Genomic DNA, 19879 nt, shown 5'->3' with positions numbered 1-19879 from the left:
TTATGCCTGTCTCCTTATGGGGTATGTGGAACAATCCTTGTTCCAGTTCTATACTAGTCCCCTCCCACAGCTCTTCTTTTGCTCCATCTACGACTGCTTCAGTAATGCTTCATGCTCTCGCCAGGACCCTGAAAAGTTTGTTCATTTTGCCTCAAATTTCCACCCCTCTATAACTTGTGCATTATCCATTTTCGACACTCCCCTTCCTTTCCTTGATTTCTCTGTCTTCGTTTCAGGGAATAAACTGTCCATTGCCATCCACTATAAAACCACTGACTCCCACAGATACCTTCACTACAGCTCCTCACACCCCATGTCCCTCAGGGACTCCATCCCATTCTCCCAGTTCCTTCACCTACGTCACATCTGTTCCGATGATGACACCTTCCAAAACAGTGCTGTTGACATGGCTTGCTTCTTCCATGATCATGGTTTTCCACTCAATGTGGTTGACACGGCCTTCAACCACATCCGATGTATCACCTGTGCTTCCGACTTGCTCCTTCCCATCACTCACGACAGTGTGATCAGGTCCTCCTTGCCCTCACTTTTCATCCCACCAGCCTTCACATTCAAAGGGCCATTCTCAGCCATTTCAGACAATTCCAACAGAATGCCACCACTAAACACACCTTCTCCTCACTCCCCCTTCTGCATTTCGCAGGGATCATCCTCTCCGGGATGAGGTGAGTATGGGTAGAAGCTCTTCGGAGGGATAGTGTGGACTTGATAGGCTGAACAGCTACAAGGATTGTATAAACAGCTGAATAAAACATCAGCTAGAATTAAACACAGCCTCCAACCCGATCGCTTGTTTGTAAACCTATCTAAAGATTTTGTGGGTGGCACGGTGGCTAGCACTGCTGCCTCACAGTGCCAGAGACCCGGGTTCAATTCCCGCCTCAGGCAACTGTCTATGTGGAGTTTGCACATTCTCCCCCCCCTGCTCCGGTTTCCTCCCACAGTCCAAAAATGTGCAGGATAGGTGAATTGGCCATGCTAAATTGCCCGTAATGTTAGGTGAAGGGGTTAATGTAGGGGAATGGGTCTGGGTGGGTTGCTCTTTGGAGGGTCGGTGTGGACTTGTTGGGCTGAAGGGCCAGTTTCCACACTGTAAGTAATCTAAACCCCAACCCATTCCATGACCACCAGCACCACCCCTTTTCCCATGTCACCTTTCCACATAAATGAAGAAGGTGCAACACCTGCCTTTTCACCTCCTCCCTGCTCACCATCCAAGGGCCTAAACAGTCTTTTCAGTTGAAGCAGGATTTAACTTGTACCTCTTTCAATCTTGTGTATTGTACCAAATGTGGCCTACTCTATATTGGAGAAACCAAACACAGACTAGGTGACCACTTTGCAGAACATCTCCAAGCACGACTGTGACCGTCCCACAGCCAGCCATCTCCCCTCGTTAATATTTCACCCCATCAAAGAGTAAGGTTGCATGGGGAGCAGAAAACAGTGCTCCTCCCAACCAGTTTAGACAATGGAAGCACATCTTCAAAGGATAAATTTTTTGTACAATAATGGCCTAGTGTATGCATGAACAGCACTATAGTGATGCAATTCTGAGGGTTTTCTACTGTGGTAATTAGCCATGCCTTCTGTGGTATGCCTTGTCACCCAATAGCCAGTTCGGAAGATAATGAACATTTGAGGAACTTGAGAGTTGTGCAGAATGTAAATGCCGTAACATTTCCTGGATATCGGGTACACATCTCCAGGAATTGCTGCTTCTGGTCATAACTGAGCTGGACAATAAATGAAATCCCTCCCTGTTCAGGAATCTGGCTCGATGATGCCACAGAGCTCTAGGCACCACAGACAGGCAGGACACAGCCCCTAGAAGCTGAAGGAACTGAGTGGTAGATGCCAATCCCACAGCTCGGGCAACTTGGCTTTCTGGGTCCACATGAACTGGACAAGCATATTGCTTTCTTATAAAGGGTATTGATGAAACTGCTGGATTAAGTTAGTCAAACATCTGGCATGGGATTAGTGATCTGTGAAGAATTATCAGTCAGATTATTTTCCATTTAATCTTGACACAGACAAGCTATCCTTTGGGTATCATCGGGTTGCTCATGTCTCGTGAAAGCATGCTCTATAGCTAATTCTACATGGTGAAGAGCATCCTCTATGATTCATGACTGGTTTTTTACTTTCTCATTCTGATCCATGTTTCATGTGCCTACCCAGAGTTTACCAGCTTTTGGCAGGATTAATAGGTGCAAATTTTTAGAACTGCTGTACTTTAGCCTTGTCAAATTTGCCTTTTTTAAAAAAATATTTCTACCTTCACCGGTACTATACAAAAACACCACATAAAGTTTGATCATTTTCAAGAATACTCACTAATATTTATTTCAAAATAACTTTTTCTATATTAGAGACAATTTACAGGTGACAGTTTTGACATGACCCCATAGTTAGTGGATGGAGATGTTTATACTGCGGCTCAATATTCACGTACAGTGTTATGCCATGCAGACCTCTCAGCTCTGCGCGATTTAGTTTGGTAACCTCTAACCTCAATTGTTCCAGAGTTTTTGAGGAACTGACGTTCATCTTCTTTTCTCCTGTGTAATCAGGATCCTCTGGATAAAGGTCATCCCCAGGGTACAAAATTGCATAACCATCAGAAGCAAGGAAACGGACTGGAAGCCATCGCTCACAGCCTTCCAATGCCCGATGCTGGCTAAACTGCTGCAGATCTTGGAAATGGGGCATTTGGCAGAGTCTGTTCAGTTCATACCACTGCGGGGGAGGGATGTAGAATTTCTCTGAATTGTGGCCTTTAATAAAATCAGGTGGGGACATCCAATTGTAGAAAACAGTTTCATAACCATCTTGCAATGTGAAAGGAATCTCTTGCAAACAACAGATGAAGAATGCAGTATCAAAACGCTTTCTCTCCAAGTAAGTGGGAGTTAACCAATTACTCCACTCTTTCAATGCCCAAATATTTGGTATACAGTCCAGCTCTTTGCAAAGCTTTATAAAATTTGCTGCATTTTTCTGCACAAGTGGCCTCCAATTTGCAAGTTCCTTTTGGTCGTACTGTGTGAGCTTTATGGCTCCTTGGCTGCTCAAACATGTTTCAGGGGCATTTGGCTTCACAAGTAGAATCCCTGATTCTTCAAAGGTTTCTCTAACAGCGCAAATACGGAAAGCCACCTCTCCAGGGATTTCAGATCCTAGCTTTCTCCTGTCCGTTGCAAAAATTGGAGCTCTTTTGGAGGTTTGCCTGACTATACCAAGTTTAAAGTTAGGTGGCTTGCAAAAGGGCTGAAACATCTGAATCCACTCACTGGAAAAATCAGACGGATTGACCATACCTCCAGGGAATACCTGAGCATGAGGCAAGAAACTGCTTTTTGCACTCCGCTGTAACATAAGTACAGCATAATCAAAGACAGTCTTCTCCACCAATGAGTGAATTACATTTCTCTCTTGTTTAAGTACCGAACGTGGAGGCCAACTAGCCTGTGTGCTGGTGGAATCTTTATTCCCAAAGCAATTTCGTACACTTGAAGCCAAGATGACAGTAGCTGCTTCCTTCCAATACTTCAAGTCTCGATTCATCTTCGCTGCAAAAAAAGGACAATTTATTACCTTAATAGTTGTTGCTGGAACCGTAGAGCTCTTACAGTTCATCAGCAACACCACTGTCCTCTTGCTCAAATTAGTAAACCTTTTACCCTCTGCTTGAACTAGCAATCTAGTGCTTAAGACCTTGCAAATACACCAAATTTGGAAACATGGAGAGTAGACATTGTAAGTGGGAACCCATTAGCCCTACCAAAGTGTTTTCATTCAACATTTTAATCTTCAACATCAGCTCCAACACGAAGACAGCAGCCAAATCAAATCAGCCTCCTTATCCCTGTATTTACAATGCAGTAAAATGAAAACCTTCAATGACCATCAAAATTGACACCAATTGTTCCTAACCAGACATTTTGAACAACCAGAACCAGACTTCATGAGTAACTAATATCAGACACTAAGTACACAGGCTAAACAAAAGATTAAACAATCTTTCCAGTTGAAAGTTAAGCAACAAGATAATCTAATTATTATCTATGATTGAAACCCAATTTTTTTTTATTCTAGCCCCAGTCACACAAAGATAGACAAAGAGACACAGTTAAGGGATAAATCAAAAGAAAAATAATATGTAACTGGACAGTTCGGATAAGCAGACTGTATGATCCATAACATAACAGGTACATGGAATTGTATCTTGCTTAGTTTGCAAAGTCACCCATGCATACAAATAGTTTCCCATGGTCTCCAAGGAATATTTACTTAATATTTATATCTGGGATTCTATTCTCTGAACTTTCAGTATATTGAGAGGATAACCAGGGAGCAAGCAAACTCTCTCCCATAGCTTTGGCTAACACAATCCTCTGAAACACACAATTCAAGACCAATTCAAGCTTTGGTTTCCCTTTGTTAGATTGGTTAGCCCTCTCTGCAGTTAACATTCAATATCTGTTTGGGCATAATGCATCTCTGGAACGAAATGTCTAGACTATTCTTTGAACAAGTAACAACCTGCAATTAACTTTTAGGTTTGGGTTTATAAACTAATATAAGTTTGTTTATTTGTTTTTAAAATACAATGCTGATGCTCACAGTGCAAAGGTCACCTTCAGTTGTCAACTCATATTTCCAAATCAAAAACAATTTTAAAAAATGAAAAATCATCAAGAGTTCCAATATGTCACCTATGTACAATCCCAACCTAGAGATGACATGTTTACATGCCATGAATCTTTTGTCGCTCATGTGTTAACTCTGATTAGTGAAACCAGGCAATGCAGCAGTTAAGACAAGTGTAGTAAAATAGTTTGTACAATCCTGCTTCATTTTCTCCATGACCATATCTTGTCCCATTTTTTGATGCAGTATTAGTCAGTAGTCTGAGTAACTGAGTTTTCCTGTGAGGATTAATCTATTAGAAAGTAGAAACCTAGTCAAGTAAGTTTATAAATAGTTAATATTGGTTTAGTTGTGGGCCGAGGAGGGCAGCACTTACAGGTCTTATTGCCATAGCTTTTTAAATCTGTCAGCTTTTGTTATGCTTCCTGATCAGGTGTGTATATCTCTAAGCTGTCAAAAACTGACAATTGTTGCTCACAAGCTGTGAAAGTATCAGTTAAAGTGTAGAGAATTTTAATCTTGGAAAACTGAGCTCTCTGTCTGTAATTTAAAAAAACAGAAAAAATATGCAAATGGTCTCAGGATGGAGCCTTGGTCTTCCTTGCCCTAGACTTGGTTTAGTTACCCATCCCTGCCTATCAAGAACCTCTTCAGAGGTTCTCAGTTACACTACTACCACTTTCCAGTTCCTGTCTGTGAGCAATTTGAGCTAAAATTTCATACATATAAAACTTTCTGATGACATGTCATCAGTATACATATCAACCCTGTTTCTCTCTTCCTAAATGTTATTTCCAGTATTTTCTTTGCCTGATGGGATGGAGCTTTGGCAGGACATCTGCAAATAAATCTTGCCCGATAAGATACCAGGAATCTGGGTTCAATGCCTGCTTCAAAATTCATGCAAAAATACAATAAACAGGAGCTGGAGCAGACAAATATGACCCATCAAGTCTGTGCTGCCATTCAGTATGATCATTGATGACTTTGGACTTGTTCTCAACTTTCTCAAACTACTCTCTAACTCCAATGTTTCCCTGAGAGAAAACAATCTGTCTGTTCCAGCCTTAAATCTAATAAAAAATTATGAATCCACAACCCTCTGGAGTAGAGAATTGTGAGTGAAGTATTTTCGCATCATCGCTATCTTAAATAATCCTTACCCTTAGGCTGTGTCCCTGTGTTTTAGATTCTTCAAGCAGCAGAATCATTCCCTCAGCTGAAAACACAACCATTAATCACAGGTGATGGGATTGGTAAGGGTATACAATAGTGTGATGCAGATTGTAGCATTAGAGGAGTTCATGAGATAGGGGAGTTCAAGGCAATTGAATAAGATAATTTTTCATTTTAGATGTTGAGGCATCAGAAGCCAATGTAGGTTAGCAAAGCTACATGCACAGGATTTCTATTGGGACTGGATGTGGACAGCAGAGTCTGCCACGAACTGAGGGCATTGAACCAGTGGCAGTATAATTACATTTATGACTAGGTTATAACAACAAATTGTTCAGTAACACACAGTAGCTAATGCTGATGAAATTTAAATTCAATCAATCTTATCTGGACTTAAAAAGCTAGTCCCTATAGTGGTCACCATTAAATTATTGAAAAAAGTTCACTGCTTCTCTATAGAGAAGGAAATCTGTTGACCTACCTTGTCTGGCCTACTTGTGACTCCAGTCAACTGCTTTCTAGAATAGCCAAGCACTCAGTTCAAGGGCAATTAGGAAAGGGCAATAAATGCTGGATTTGCCAGATCCTATGAAAGAATAAATGAAAACAAATACCCTAAGTTATCTCACATGAGCATTATAAAGCAAAATGCTTCATCAAAGAGGTAGCTAACTGAAAAGAAGTTAAGTGGAGCTTCATGAAGGAAGAGATTTCCAGACCTCCCAGGAAACTAAAGGTACAGCCAGAAATGATGGAGCTAAGGGGGTATTCAAGTGGTCAGAATTAGATATCTCAAAATAAAATTACAAAAACAGGGAGGCATGAAGCTATGAAAAAATTTGAAAACAAGGATGAGAACTTTTAACTTAAGATTTACTTCACCTGGAGTCATTATACATGAGCAGCACAGCTCTGTGGGTGAATGGGATTTGACAGGAGTTAGGACACAAGCAGATTTTTGGATTGTCTCTAATTTACTGTGGGGAGAATACAGAGGACAGGAATGTGGGAAAAGGGCCAAGGCCAAAGGTAACAAAGACTCAAGTGCAGGTTTCTGGAGTAGATGAATTGATGCAGGGTCAGAGTTCATAGACTAATTGAATTGTTACAGGATGCCATTAGGCTGGCTGGATTTGCGCCAATTCTCTGGAAGAATAATGCACCTATTGCAACTCGCCTGATCTGTTTCCTTTAGTTCTGCAAATTTTCCCTTTTCAGATAATGATCCTAATTTCTTTGGAAGGCCACAATTGAATCGGTCCTCATCACAATCTCAGGTGCATTCCAGATCCGAATGATTCACTGTAAAGATATTCATCACATTGTTGTTCTTTTTTTTTTGCCAATCACTGTTTCTCCATCTGTCCAATGGGAACAATTTCTCCCTATCTACTTGTCCAAACCACTTTTCATCTCGAACATCTCCATTCAATCTCCTCTCAATTTTCTCTTCTCCAAGAATAATCGCAGCTTCTCCAATCTAGCTACATAATTGAAGTTAGAACAATTCCATGATATTTTTCTGCAAACTAATGCCTTCACTTTCTTTCAAAAGTGTGAGATCCAGACTGGACAGAATACTCCAGCTGAGGCCAAACTGCCCCATCCTCTTCAATCATTTCTGCGCACAAACTATATAAAGGGAAATGGCATGTAGGAGAATCGGCAAAAAGTCAAAGAAGGCAATGAATTGGGAGAGGTGAGCTGAAGGTGGGAAGCAGCAAGCACAAGGTGAATTAGTTAGTAATTCTGTGAGATCTTAAATTATGAAGAATCAGGGCAAGATTTTCACCACAATAAACAGCAGAGATGGCCTGCAATTGCAAGTCCCACCACCAAACACTGCACTTCCCATTTTTGCAGGATCCAACTTGGGTCAAATCTGATTTGACATACGGCAAATTTTAAGGAGACACTGGCCATTTAAATCATCGGCTATCTCTACTGAAGTGGAGTTTTATATTCCAGTAGCATGGAACTTGGAATGTGCACATCTGTTAAAGAGTTGTTCTGAAGTTTGTGGATTTGTTTGAATAACCAGGATGCACCTTTGCATATGGTCGCAAATACCTTTAGGGTCAAGGAATAGCAGGTACTTTCGAGAGGGGTCAGGTATCTTTTGAGTACTGCACAGATCAGGTACTGGAGTGGAGCAGGTACCCTTTTGGGACTGTTAAAATTGTAGATGAATATGCCTAAGGGTGCATAATCCCAAAGGAACTGTCAAGTTATTTAACTCCTGAGCTTTACAGTTAATGAAAAGTCTATAGTTTTTTTAAAAATTGGTGTACTTTCCCTTTATCTGTTGACATAGCCCAACAGTTACAAGTATAGGATTAGTGCTTCATGACTAATTTCACAGTTGGATGTTCATTAAGTGAATAGTCTGATTGACAGCTCAAGTGGTTGTAAAATACAAATGTTTGTTTCTTTAAGTAATTTAGTAAGAGTGAAACATTTATTTTCATGAAAGATTTATTTAAGGAATTTCAATGTACTGAGTTTTGTTTACTCAACAAGAGTTTTGATTTCAAACAGTGATGTCATAAACAGACAATTTTATTTTATGTCAGCGTGGTTCCTAATGTTTGGCCACAGAGAGCAGTACAAATGGGTTGGCATGTTAGCACTAAGTTGTGATAAGGAAAATAAAGTGCTATGGGGATGAATGGATAGATTGGTTGGCATCTACGATATGGAAGAATGTGGGGATGGTAAAGGTGCATATGTTAGCATAGGGTGGGTACAGGGGCATAAGTTGGCAGTAATGTTGTGGGGGTTAAGTACAGAGCATTCAGTGACCTGAAGGATTTGTTGGGCTATGAGGGAGGGTACAGAAACACAAGGTGACATTGAGGGAATAAGTTGGCATAGGGAGGGGTAGAAGGATAAAATGAGATGCATGGGGTTATGGTTTACCATGAGGAGGAAGAGGCAATGTATTTGGGATGGACAGAGAATGATAGGCATTGAAACCTCATTTTGGTGTTGTTTTATTAATTTATTTTATTAATCAACCACACAGTGTACTGCGTGGAAGCATCTGCAATGGCAGCTTCTTCTCTCTTGTTCCAGGATCATTTGGCTAGCCTCCTGGGAAACTGCACACCAGAACTGAAATCAAATCTCTTGGGAAAGTTTTTCCTTGGTTCGGTTTGCACAGCCTAACTATCGTCTCCTCTTCATCAATTTTGAATTCATCAAGTCTCCCAACTATTTCCTGTTTCACCATAACTTAAGACACATCTTTTTTGATAAAAATATATGCAAAGTACTCACTAAGTACTTCAACTAACCTCTCTATATTGATGCATAAATCCTCTTAGTTCATAATCAGCCCTACTCCCATTTTTACAACCCTTTTGCAATTTATATGTCTACAGAAGACTTTGGATTCTGTGTTATGTTAGCTGCCAATCTCTTCATACACTCTCTTTGCTGCTCTTGTTTTTAAAATTCCCTCTGAACTATATATATCAAACTTGAATCTCAATATATTATCCAACTGCCATCTAGTGTATTAAAGCCTCTTTTTGTTTCATCTTACTATCTCTTTCATCATTCACTGAGCTTTGGGTTTGTTTATTCTTCCTTCTCCCCTTTTGGGAATATACCTTTACTATATCTGAATAGTCTTTTTTTTTAAATAGAGTTATTATTTTGACTGTAAATCTTATCTAGGCCAAATCCATTCTCTCCCATATTGACCTTCCCCATTTATTCTTACTCTGGATTGCTCCTTGTCCTTTTCTGCAGCCTCAATGATCACTGTCTCCTAAATGATCTCCTTGTGACACTTTGTCTAATTGGTGTACCTCATTTCCAAGGAACAGTCGAGGATTGCTTACTTTATTCTTAGGTTGCAAACATACAGATGTAGAAAATTCTCCTGATCAGGCACTATAATCTCTTGTTCATTCCCATCCTTACATTATTACTATCCGGTCTACTTTAGGATAATTAAAATCCCCATATTTTAATGACTGACTAAATCTTGCACTTCTCTGTAATATTCTTACAAATCTGTTCATCTCCATCTTCTTCACAGTTGGCAGCTTATAGAATACATAGAAAAATATCAGGGTATATCTATTTCTTAGCTCTATTCAAATAAATTTGTCTTGGGGCTCTCAGGCATATCCTCTCTCTCGAGCATTCTAACAGTTTTCTTATTACCACTACCTCCCCCTCTCTTTCTTTCCTTCCTCGTTTTTTTTCTAAATCTTCTGCATCCAAGAATATTTATTAATCAGCCCCATACCTAAGAGATAAGCCTCTGTTTTCTCCATAACATCACAGGCTCAGGCTTGGAGGACCGAAGGGCCTGTTCCTGGGCTGTAAATTTTCTTTGTTCTTTATCACACTTCCACATGAATATCTAAGCTAAACTTGCCTACCTTCTCGGAATGGACCACAGAACCAGGTTCACTCTTCCAATGGCCAAATAAACATTTCAGCTTCCAACAACAATTTGATGTAAAAATACTAAATCTAAAATGGCTTGGATGAGCCTCAGAGTTTTCAGGGAGAGGGAGTGGGGGTCAGTTGCCTGGGAACGGATTTTGTGTTAGGGGGCCAAAAACAATAGCTTTAGTTATCTCAATTTTTAATTAGAGGAAATTTCTAGACACACAGTACAGGTATTTGTTGTCAAACAAGTATTTAACTGGAAGGGTTTCAGTAGTGAGCACTTCAAGAATTTGATATAGCAAATACTGACGGGTGCAGTATATGACAAAAATGCTGGAATAGGTTTAAAATAAAACAAATTAATTATGCTTGGCATGACAAAACCAGTTTATTTAGACCATATTTCATAAAGAATCACAGAGAATTAGTCTGCAGGTACTACAAGTAATTAGGAGGGCAAATGGAATTTTGTCCTTCATTGCTAAAGGGATTGAGTTTAAAAGCAGGGAGGTTATGTTGCAGCTGTACAAGATGCTGGTGAGGCCACATTTGGAGTACTGTGTGCAGTTTGGGATCTCCTTACTTGAGAAAGGATGTACTAGCGCTAGAGGAGGTTCACTATGTTGATTCCGGGGTTGAGGGGGTTGGCTTATAAGAAGACGCTGAGTGGACTGGAGTTATAGTCATTGGAAGTCAGAAGAATGAAGGATGATCTTATAGAAACATATAATATTATGAAGGGGATAGATAAGATAAAAATAGAATGTTTACACTGGCAGATGAAATTCACACAAGAGGACATAGCCTCAAGACTAAAGGGTGCAGATTTAGGACTAAATTGAGAAGGAACTTCTTCACCCAGAATGGTGTAAATCTATGGAATTCCCTGCTCAGTGAAGAAGTTGACGTTTTTAAAGCTAAGAGAGAATTTTTTGAATAAAGGAATTAAGAGATATGGTGAGAGCCGGGTAAATGGAGGTAAGTCCACAAAAAAGATCAACCATGACCTTACTAAATGGCGAAGCAGGCTCGAGGGATCAGGTGGCCTAATCCTGCTCCTGGTTCTTATGTTCCTATCTGCTAAAAGCATCAACTCACACCTACAACTATCATGTCTCACCTGCCCCGCACCTCGCCTTTTCCACAGTCTGCGCTTGCGCCAACCCACCCGCCCGCACCAATCTCACCGTCTGCGCCTGCACCGACCCGCACGCGCGCTCTAAAATCATCATCTGCGCTTGCGCCAACTGGCGCATGCTAACTTTTCCAACGTTTACTCAGTTCCCTCGCGCTCAAGGATGAAGAACTTCGGCGGATTGCAGGTTCAGACACCCTCAGGGAGGTTGAAAATGTTTTGTGATGTGTGGGGGGACGCCACATATCTTTGATGTTTCATTTTGTTTAGTTGTTTGTCTATCAATCACTTTAAAAGTGGGTTTTTGACTACGTCTCTAAACCTAAGCCTCAATCTTAATCATTGTTCTGAGTCAGTCCCTTCTGTAGGATGACTTGCTTCTAATCTATGGGATCTGAGATAACCCACAATTCCAGTTGTCCTCCCCAATACACCCAAAATATCTGAATATCCTAAATCTTAATTACTATCAATGGCATAACCGTATCTAAAAATAGAATTTAATTTACGCTGTTCACAATCTCAGTATCAATTTCTGTGCATTACAATGAAATACTTTCTGAACTGCTGTAATGTGGAAGATGCAGTAGCCAGTTGTGCACTCTAATCTCCCAAAGAAAATTCAGGCAACATTTGTAGTAAAACAGCTAGGGCTTTCAGCTGTGGGAAGTTAAAAGCATACTAGATATGAAACAAAAAAAAAGTGGGATATGGTAAAAGTACAATAGGGAATCCCTGTAATAGAATGGATGGCAGGGCACATTAAACGACAAAAGAGTTAGTGGGGCAGAGTGAATACTCTGAATGATAATGTGTCAATCATAGAAACAGAAGCAGTGACTAGAGGAGATAGTTAGTTCATCTTTCTGCCATCCTATCGTCCAAAAGTGGAAAGAAGATTAAAAACAAAATATCCAAATGAAATGAATTAAAAAGGCCAGAGTTTTTTGTCTAGAATTATTAAACTTGAAGTTGAGTCCAACATACTAAAGCGCTATTTAAAAATTTGATGCTGTTCTTCACACTTGCATTAATTCACTTCACTGTTGCACGTTAGAGTAAGAACAAGGTGGAAAATTAAAATGGTAGACAAAGAGAAGTGTTCCTTGAAGCAATCACCTAGTCTGTTTGATTGTAGAGCAAACCACATTGCGAGCATTCAGTACAGTAATAACTGAAGAGAGATTTTACAATAGTGAAAGGTGGAAGGCAAAAGAGCAAGTGTTAAATCTACAATTGCATGGAACCGTACTGCAAGAGAATGTCGTGTTTTGGAGCTGTTTGAAGAGTGGACTATAGGGCTGCAGAGGGAACAGTGCCTTTGTAATGCCGAAAGGGGAGTGAGTGCATTTTGTGTTTGGCGGTGACATTATGATAGAGGTAATCGAAATGAGGGATGATGCATTGATTGCAAAGACTCGTGGGTGAAAGCTGATTCCGAGACAAAAATAGAAATTGCTGGAAATGCTCAGCAGCTCTGGCAGCATCTGTGTAGGGAAATCAGAGTTTATTCAATTCTAAGGAAGGGCCACTCAACCCAAAATGTTAACTCTTGATTCTCTACACAGATGCTGCCAGAGCTTATTTAGTTCTGAGGAAGGGTCACTTAACCCAAGACATTAACTCTTGATTCTCTCCACAGATGCTGCCAGATCTGTTGAGCTTTTCCAGCAATTTCTATTTTTGTCTCTAATTTACAACATCTGCAGTTCTTTCGGTTTTGACTGGGGATTCCTATCAGTTCTAGGAAGGAAAGGGAAAGTTGAAAGTGCAAGAAATAGATTGGACATGGTTGAGGATCCTGTCAACATTGGTGGGGAGAGATAATACCTTGATTAAGAATAATGAAAGACATATCTGAAGCACTGGTTAGGGTAAGAGGAAGTGTGTTCAAAATAGTTGCTAGTACCAGTGGACTTGCAATGAATATTTTGATAATCCATTTCCAGAAATGAAAATAGAGAAGTTGAGGAAGAGATTTCAAAACAAGGGGCCATATTTTTAAGTGAGAGGCTAAAGGTTTAAATAAGACATGAGGGGTATATTTTTTATTGTGCACAGACTGGTTCATGTGTGGAATGAACTTCCAGATGATGTGGTAGATGTGGGTAGTTACAATGCTTAAAAGACAATGATGTAGGTACATGAATAATAAATGTTTGGAAGGATACAGGCCAAGCACAGACAGGTGGGACTAGTTTAGTTTGGGATTATGGACAGCATGTACTGGTTGGACCAAAGGTTTGTTTCTGAACTGTATGACTCTGCATCTATGAAAGGAAGAGTCAGTGTTGGACAATATCCCGGGTTCAATTCCCACCTCAGACAATTGTCTGTGTGGAGTTTGCACATTCTTCCCGTGTCTGCATAGGTTTCCTCCAGGTGCTCCGGTTTCCTCCCACAGTCAAAAGATGTGCAGGTTAGGTGAATTGGCCATGCTAAATTGCCCGTAGTGTTCGGTGCATTACTCAGGGGAATGGGTCTGGGTGGGTTGCTCTTCAGAGGATTGGTGTGGACTTGTTGGGCCGAATGGCCTGTTTCCACACTGTAGGTAATCTAATCTAATCATAAAGGTGAGAGAAGGATGGAAATTGGAAGAAAGATTATGAAGTTTTCAGTTTAAGATTAGTATGTGAAATAGCACAGATAAAATCATAAATATACTGGAATAAAAGAGATGAGGTAGCCAATAAGAGTAGGACTGGAGCAAGGAACAAATGATACACAGAATAGGACAGGAAGGGACAGAAGATACAAACACAAAAACAGCAGTAAATAGGGTCAAAGGGAAAATGACAAGAAAGCAAAATTAATGGATCTTGAACACATGTAAAACTTAGAATAAATTAACCGCACAAATACAGGTTAACAGGTATGATCTTACAGGCATTACAGTGACATGGTTACAAGCTGACTACAGTGGACTGGGAAAGGAGTTAAACAGCAAAGTTGGTTGAGGAACAATAACAGAAAATAGTGCATGGCCACAACAAAGACATATTCCAGTCAGGAAGAAGGTTCCAGGAAGCAGATAGCCAATCATGGTTAACTAGGGAAGTTAAGATTACCAAGAACTTCTGTAAAGAAGGAAGAGAGAAGCTGAAGTGAATGTGGGCCCTTTCGAGAATAAGGCTAGGGAAGTAATAATGGTGAACAAAGTTCCCTCTAAGTTGCGTACACATGCAGCTGCTCCAAAGTTCCGCACAGAGCAGCATGCTGATCACAGGATTAACTTATGGTTTTGGAAAATTAGACTGAACACTACAGAAGGGTTGAACAAATATTCTGCTCAGTCTTCACGCAGAAGACACAAACAGCATTCCAAAATTACTAAATATTCCAGGGAAAAAGGTGGGGAGGAAATAAATATAATAACTATCAATAGCTAAAATGTTCTAGGAAATTTCATGGGGCTAAAGACCAATGAATATTTGATGTAAGCAGCTCCAGAGATAGTAGATGCACTGGTAGTAATCTTCTTACATTCTAGAAAACTGCCATAGGATTGGAAAACTTAGAACATAACACCTGTATTTAAATAGGGAAGATGTTGTTAAACTTGAAAGGGCGCAGAAAAGATTTACAAGTATGTGAAGCATTTGAGCTATATGGAGAGACTGAATAAGCTAGGGCTATTTTCCCTGGAGCGTCAAAGGTTGAGGGATGACTTTAGAGGTTTATAAAATCATGAGGGATGTGGATAGGGTGAATTGCCAAGTCATGTCATCTTCTCAGGGAAGGGGAGTCCAAAACAAGAGGGCATAGTTATAAGGTGAGAGGGGAAAGATTTAAAAGTGACCTAAGAGGCAATTTTTTTACATAGAGGGTGGTTTATGTACGGAGTAGGCTACCAGAGGAAGTGGTGGAGGCTGGCACAATTATGACATTTAAAAAGGTATCTGGATGGGGTATATGAAGAGTAATGGATTAGACAGATATGGGCCAAATGCAGGCAAATTGGACTGATTAATTTAGAATATCTGGTCAGCACAGACGAGTTAATATCTATTGTTGGGAAAATGTTACAATCTATTATAAAGAATGTAATTGCAGAACACTTAAATACATAGTATGATCAAGCACTGTTAGTATGGCTTCATGAAGGGAAAATAGAATTCTTTGAGGAGTTAACACACAGGATAGATATAGGGGAATCAGTGGATACAATATTCAGAAGGCATTTGATCTGGTTCTGTACATTAGTCTATTTAATGTACTCTATTTAGTAAGTGTAGAGGATTGATGAACTGATAGAGGACAGTTGGGATATGGGGCATTTTCAGGGTGGCAATCTGTAATTGGAAGTGGGCCACAGGGATCAGTGCTGGAGCCACAATTATATACAGTATGTATTAATGACTTGGATGAAGAAAATGAATGAACTAAATCAAGTTTGCAGGTGACATAAAAATAGGTGGGAAGACAAGCAGTGAGGATGCCACCAGTCTACAGAGGGCTATAGACAGGTTAATTGAGTGGGCAAAAGCTTTGCAAATGGAATATAATGTGGAGTAATGTGAAATTATGCAGTTTGGTTGGAGGAACAGAGAAGCTGAATACTGAGGAGAGGGATTTGGGAGTTCTTGTCCATGAATCACAAAAAGAGAACATCAAAATTCAGTGGGTATTAGGAAAGGCAAATGAAATGTTGCCCTTTATTTCAAAGGGAATGAAGTACAAAGATAGGGAAGTTTTGCTCAAAGGTAGTAGTCTGACTACAGCTGGAATACTGTGAACTGTTTTGAGCTTCTTATTTAAGAAAAGATATACTAGCATTGCAGCAAGCCCAGAAGAGGTTCACTAGGCTGATACCAGGAACGGTCTTCTGAGGAGAGATTGAATAGTTTGGGGCTGTACTTGTTAGAATATAGAAGAATCGGAGATGACCTTATTAAAAAATACAAGATTATTATAGGACTTGACAGGGTAGATGAAAAAAGGTTTTGTCGCCTTGCGGGAGAATTATGACATGGTGAGTATGACTGTGCCAGAATGTTGCGTGACTCACCTATGAAGTAGTTATTCCAATTTTGGTACTGGACCCCACAGGTTAGTAAGCAAGACTTTTCAGGCTGGAGTCTGCTCGTGTCATTTTCAGTGTCTTGGTCAGTATCAGGTGGCCCATCCAGTTTCATTTCTTTTTTTGAGACATTTTAGCAGTTGACACAACTGAATAGCTTGTTAGGTCATTTCACAGAGCAGTTATGAGTCAACACATTTCTGATGGGTCTGGTGTCACATGTAGACCAGAGCAGGTAAAAATGACAGTTTTCCTTACCTGAAGTACATTAGACATTTCAGAATTGTGAGAGTTTCCTAACTATTAACATTGGAGCTAGTGGAAACAGCCAGCTGTCCATGAAACTACAGATCAGTCTAGGTTCCATCCCTTGTCCACTGGCCAGTCTTAGCAAGTGCAGTATTTTGGCTGCTACAATTGGTGTAGAGAGGTGTCGAATGTTTTTCTGACATTTCCATAATTTGGGAAATCTATACACTACAGTAACTGACTTGGCAGCTGGGGTAACAGCTGTCACAACTCAAGATCTCAGTTTGTTTCTCAAGTTCTATTATTACTGCAGTTTAAGCCTGTTGAAATTTGATACAGCTGTACTGACATGACTGGATTAATAGCCTTTCCTGTCTGTCCCATTCACAAACAAATTTAAATTGTGAACGATGAGATTCTGCAGCTTCATTTTGTGAAGGTGAGAACAAATTAATTTATAATCAAATCAAAATCAGAGGCATGGTGGTGATGCACTACAACATATAAAATTGAATCAGAGTTGTCACAACACAGGAGGTGCATAAAATCTATTGTGACTCTGAAAGAGCCATTTCGCTGTGCCAACTCCACTCCCTTTGTACTTATATATGTGTATACTGTACATATCAATAAATACACATCCTGACAGTCCCAATACCAACAGTCACTGCACATTCAATGGAATAAGTCCAATTTCTGCTGGGTGAATCTAAGGAAATTAGACAGATCAGGAAAGCTGGTGTTTATTCTCATCCATTCCCATGGGGAAGTGAGCAGTGAAGGGATCAATAGCAAGAATAGTAAATTGCAATATTGAAAAGCCACTGCAATGTAAATACTTTCAAACTGTATCGATAAAGGAGATCAGCTCCACAAAGAAGTTTTCATTTTGAAATTGCAACTAATATTTTCTGCATGAAACCAGCAATTCACTTATAGTCACAGACTCGGTAAAATTACTTGATGACTTTATGGTATGTGAATTGCCTTCCGATAAAGAAATGCATTTTAACACCAAGACCATGATGAATTCTTCCATTCAAAAGCAAGAAATTGCAGATTCTGGAAATCAAATAGAAATACACAATGCTGGAAATACTCTGCAGGTCCAGCAGCACCTGTGGAGACAGAAAAAATGTGTTCCAGGTCACTGACCTTTCATCAGAACTTTAATGCAAGCTTTGAATTAGTTTTTGAATTAACTTTATTTTGCATTTCCTGAAGGATTAGACATATTTGGTTAGAGCTGCTATCTCGTTGTTCTTTGCCCAACTGACCATTTTTCATAAATGAGCTTATAAAGTGTATCAAAAATAATGGGGCAGGTCAGATTGCAATCTGCTGCAGTCCTCATCCCCAACATCACAGTTTCTACGAGGTGGTAACTTTCCTCCTCTCTAATGTCTGATCAATTGCCACTGTAATTGATTAGATAATGGAAATGGGTTTGAACCCGGCTCCTCCTGGTCTAACTGAAATGTGTAGGTACCCAAATAACCATTGTTAGGGAGCAAAGAAGCAAGTTAGATTTTGGCTCGAGGTACGAATTCCAATCAGGTATTTCTGATATCATAGAATCATATAGTCCCTACAACGTGGAAACAGGCCCTTTAGCCCAACAACTCCACACTGACACTCTGAAGAGTAATCCACCCAGATCCATTCCCGTACGTTTACCCCCGACTAATGCACCGAACCTACACATCCCTGAACACTGGGCAATTTAGTATGGCCAATTCACCTAACCTGCACATTTTTGGATTGTGGGAGGAAACCCATGCAGACATAGGAAGAATGTGCAAATTCCACCCAGACAGTTGCTCAAGGCTGGAATTGAATCTGGGTTCCTGGTGCTGTGAGGCAGCATTGCTAACCACTGAGCCACCGTGCTGCCCTATCAATATCAATGTTCTAGATAAGGCTACAGAATCTCTGAAGTGTAATGAACAATGTAACAACATTAAGCTAAGTCTCATAATGGTTGGACCAAAGAAGAAAATGTCACCCTTAACATCTTAGTTGCCACCTGTCTACTTTGTAGTCCGTTTAGAAATTTCTAAAATAAACTACCATATATACTCATGTGTAGGTCAATCTCTCATATAAGTAAACCCCTTATTTTTGGCCAAAAATGCTGCTATTTTTCAAATACCTCGTGTACAAGTTGACCCTAGTTTTTCAGGGGTCTCTTCTAATCTCTTAGATACCTGTATACATATAAAGGCATGGGTCATTACAGTCCTCATGCAGTTTTTGGTGGTTTGTTCTGTTTTGCAACACGAACAGAATAATCTAACATGAATAATGCTCTTGTGCATTCCAATATTCTGTCTACTTTTTGGAACAGAATAGGAGATTCTAATGGTGTTTAGAGCAACTTCCCTCTTTAGCCATGCATTTTAATACAGTTCAGTGGCAAGTGTATGGAAAAAACAAGATGGCAAGACATGAGCAATGTATGAGCAGAAGAATCTTTGACAGTGGCAGAGCAAGATAATAAAGCGTTCAGGAAAGTCTACAGGGACTTGACTTTTGTGTCACTGAATACAAAAATCCTGTGTTCCACTGTTCTATGTCTTTAGAAAAGTCATGCTAAACCTTTATAAATCTATTTAGGCCTCTGTTGGAGTATCAGGTATTGCATCTGTAATAAAAGACTTGGTAACCAGAGGTCATAAATGATAAATAATTGGCTAGAAGAACGATGGAACAAGATTTCATACCATCTTTCAAAAGATGATTGAACATGTACTTGAAGAGCATTCTCAATTTATACAAAAATGGAGAAAAGATTGGGACATGTGAATAAATTACAGTTCTTTGAAACAGCCAGCACAGACACAATGGCCCAAATGGACTCCTGAGTATGCAAGATTTGATTGATGAACCCATGTCTAAAAGGAGATAACTCAGACATTCAATTCATTGTCATTCTCTGCATTTCAATGCATACAAAATGGCTGCTGCATTTATCTACATAATTGCACCTCAAAATAACTTTTAAAATTAAAAGGCCTTTTATTTCATTTCTGGATCAGTATCAAGGTGCTGTATATCCAGATTTTTATCAGCAGAAAGGAATCATGGTTTTGATTTGATTGAACTTTTTGCCATTCCCCATGTTTCTCCACTCTGACTCAATTTTGGTAAAAGCAAGCAACTGTAGTTACAGTCAGTACCCTTTAATCAGCTGGAGAAGAAAAAAAACAAAG

At 39.8% G+C, this 19879-nt stretch overlaps 1 protein-coding gene across 1 annotated transcript; it reads right to left on the bottom strand.

The window, feature by feature from the left end:
* Positions 1-2403: 2403 nt before the first annotated feature.
* Positions 2404-11398, bottom strand: LOC122559945 (nucleoside diphosphate-linked moiety X motif 19-like). The gene is made up of 2 exons (XM_043710055.1): positions 11384-11398; positions 2404-3596 (listed from the first exon to the last, which is right to left on the bottom strand). The coding sequence occupies exon 2, from the start codon at positions 3589-3591 to the stop codon at positions 2404-2406; it is 1188 nt and encodes a 395-aa protein (XP_043565990.1). The 5' UTR covers positions 3592-3596; positions 11384-11398.
* Between the last annotated feature and the right edge of the window lie 8481 nt (positions 11399-19879).

Source organism: Chiloscyllium plagiosum, chromosome 20 (assembly GCF_004010195.1).
Source record: "Chiloscyllium plagiosum isolate BGI_BamShark_2017 chromosome 20, ASM401019v2, whole genome shotgun sequence".
Taxonomy (NCBI): domain Eukaryota; kingdom Metazoa; phylum Chordata; class Chondrichthyes; order Orectolobiformes; family Hemiscylliidae; genus Chiloscyllium; species Chiloscyllium plagiosum.
This window is presented reverse-complemented; position numbering and strand designations above follow the sequence as displayed.

Coding starts and splice junctions, on each gene's coding strand:
- LOC122559945 (XM_043710055.1), bottom strand. CDS start 3,591: ATGAATCGAGACTTGAAGTATTGGAAGGAAGCAGCTACTGTCATCTTG.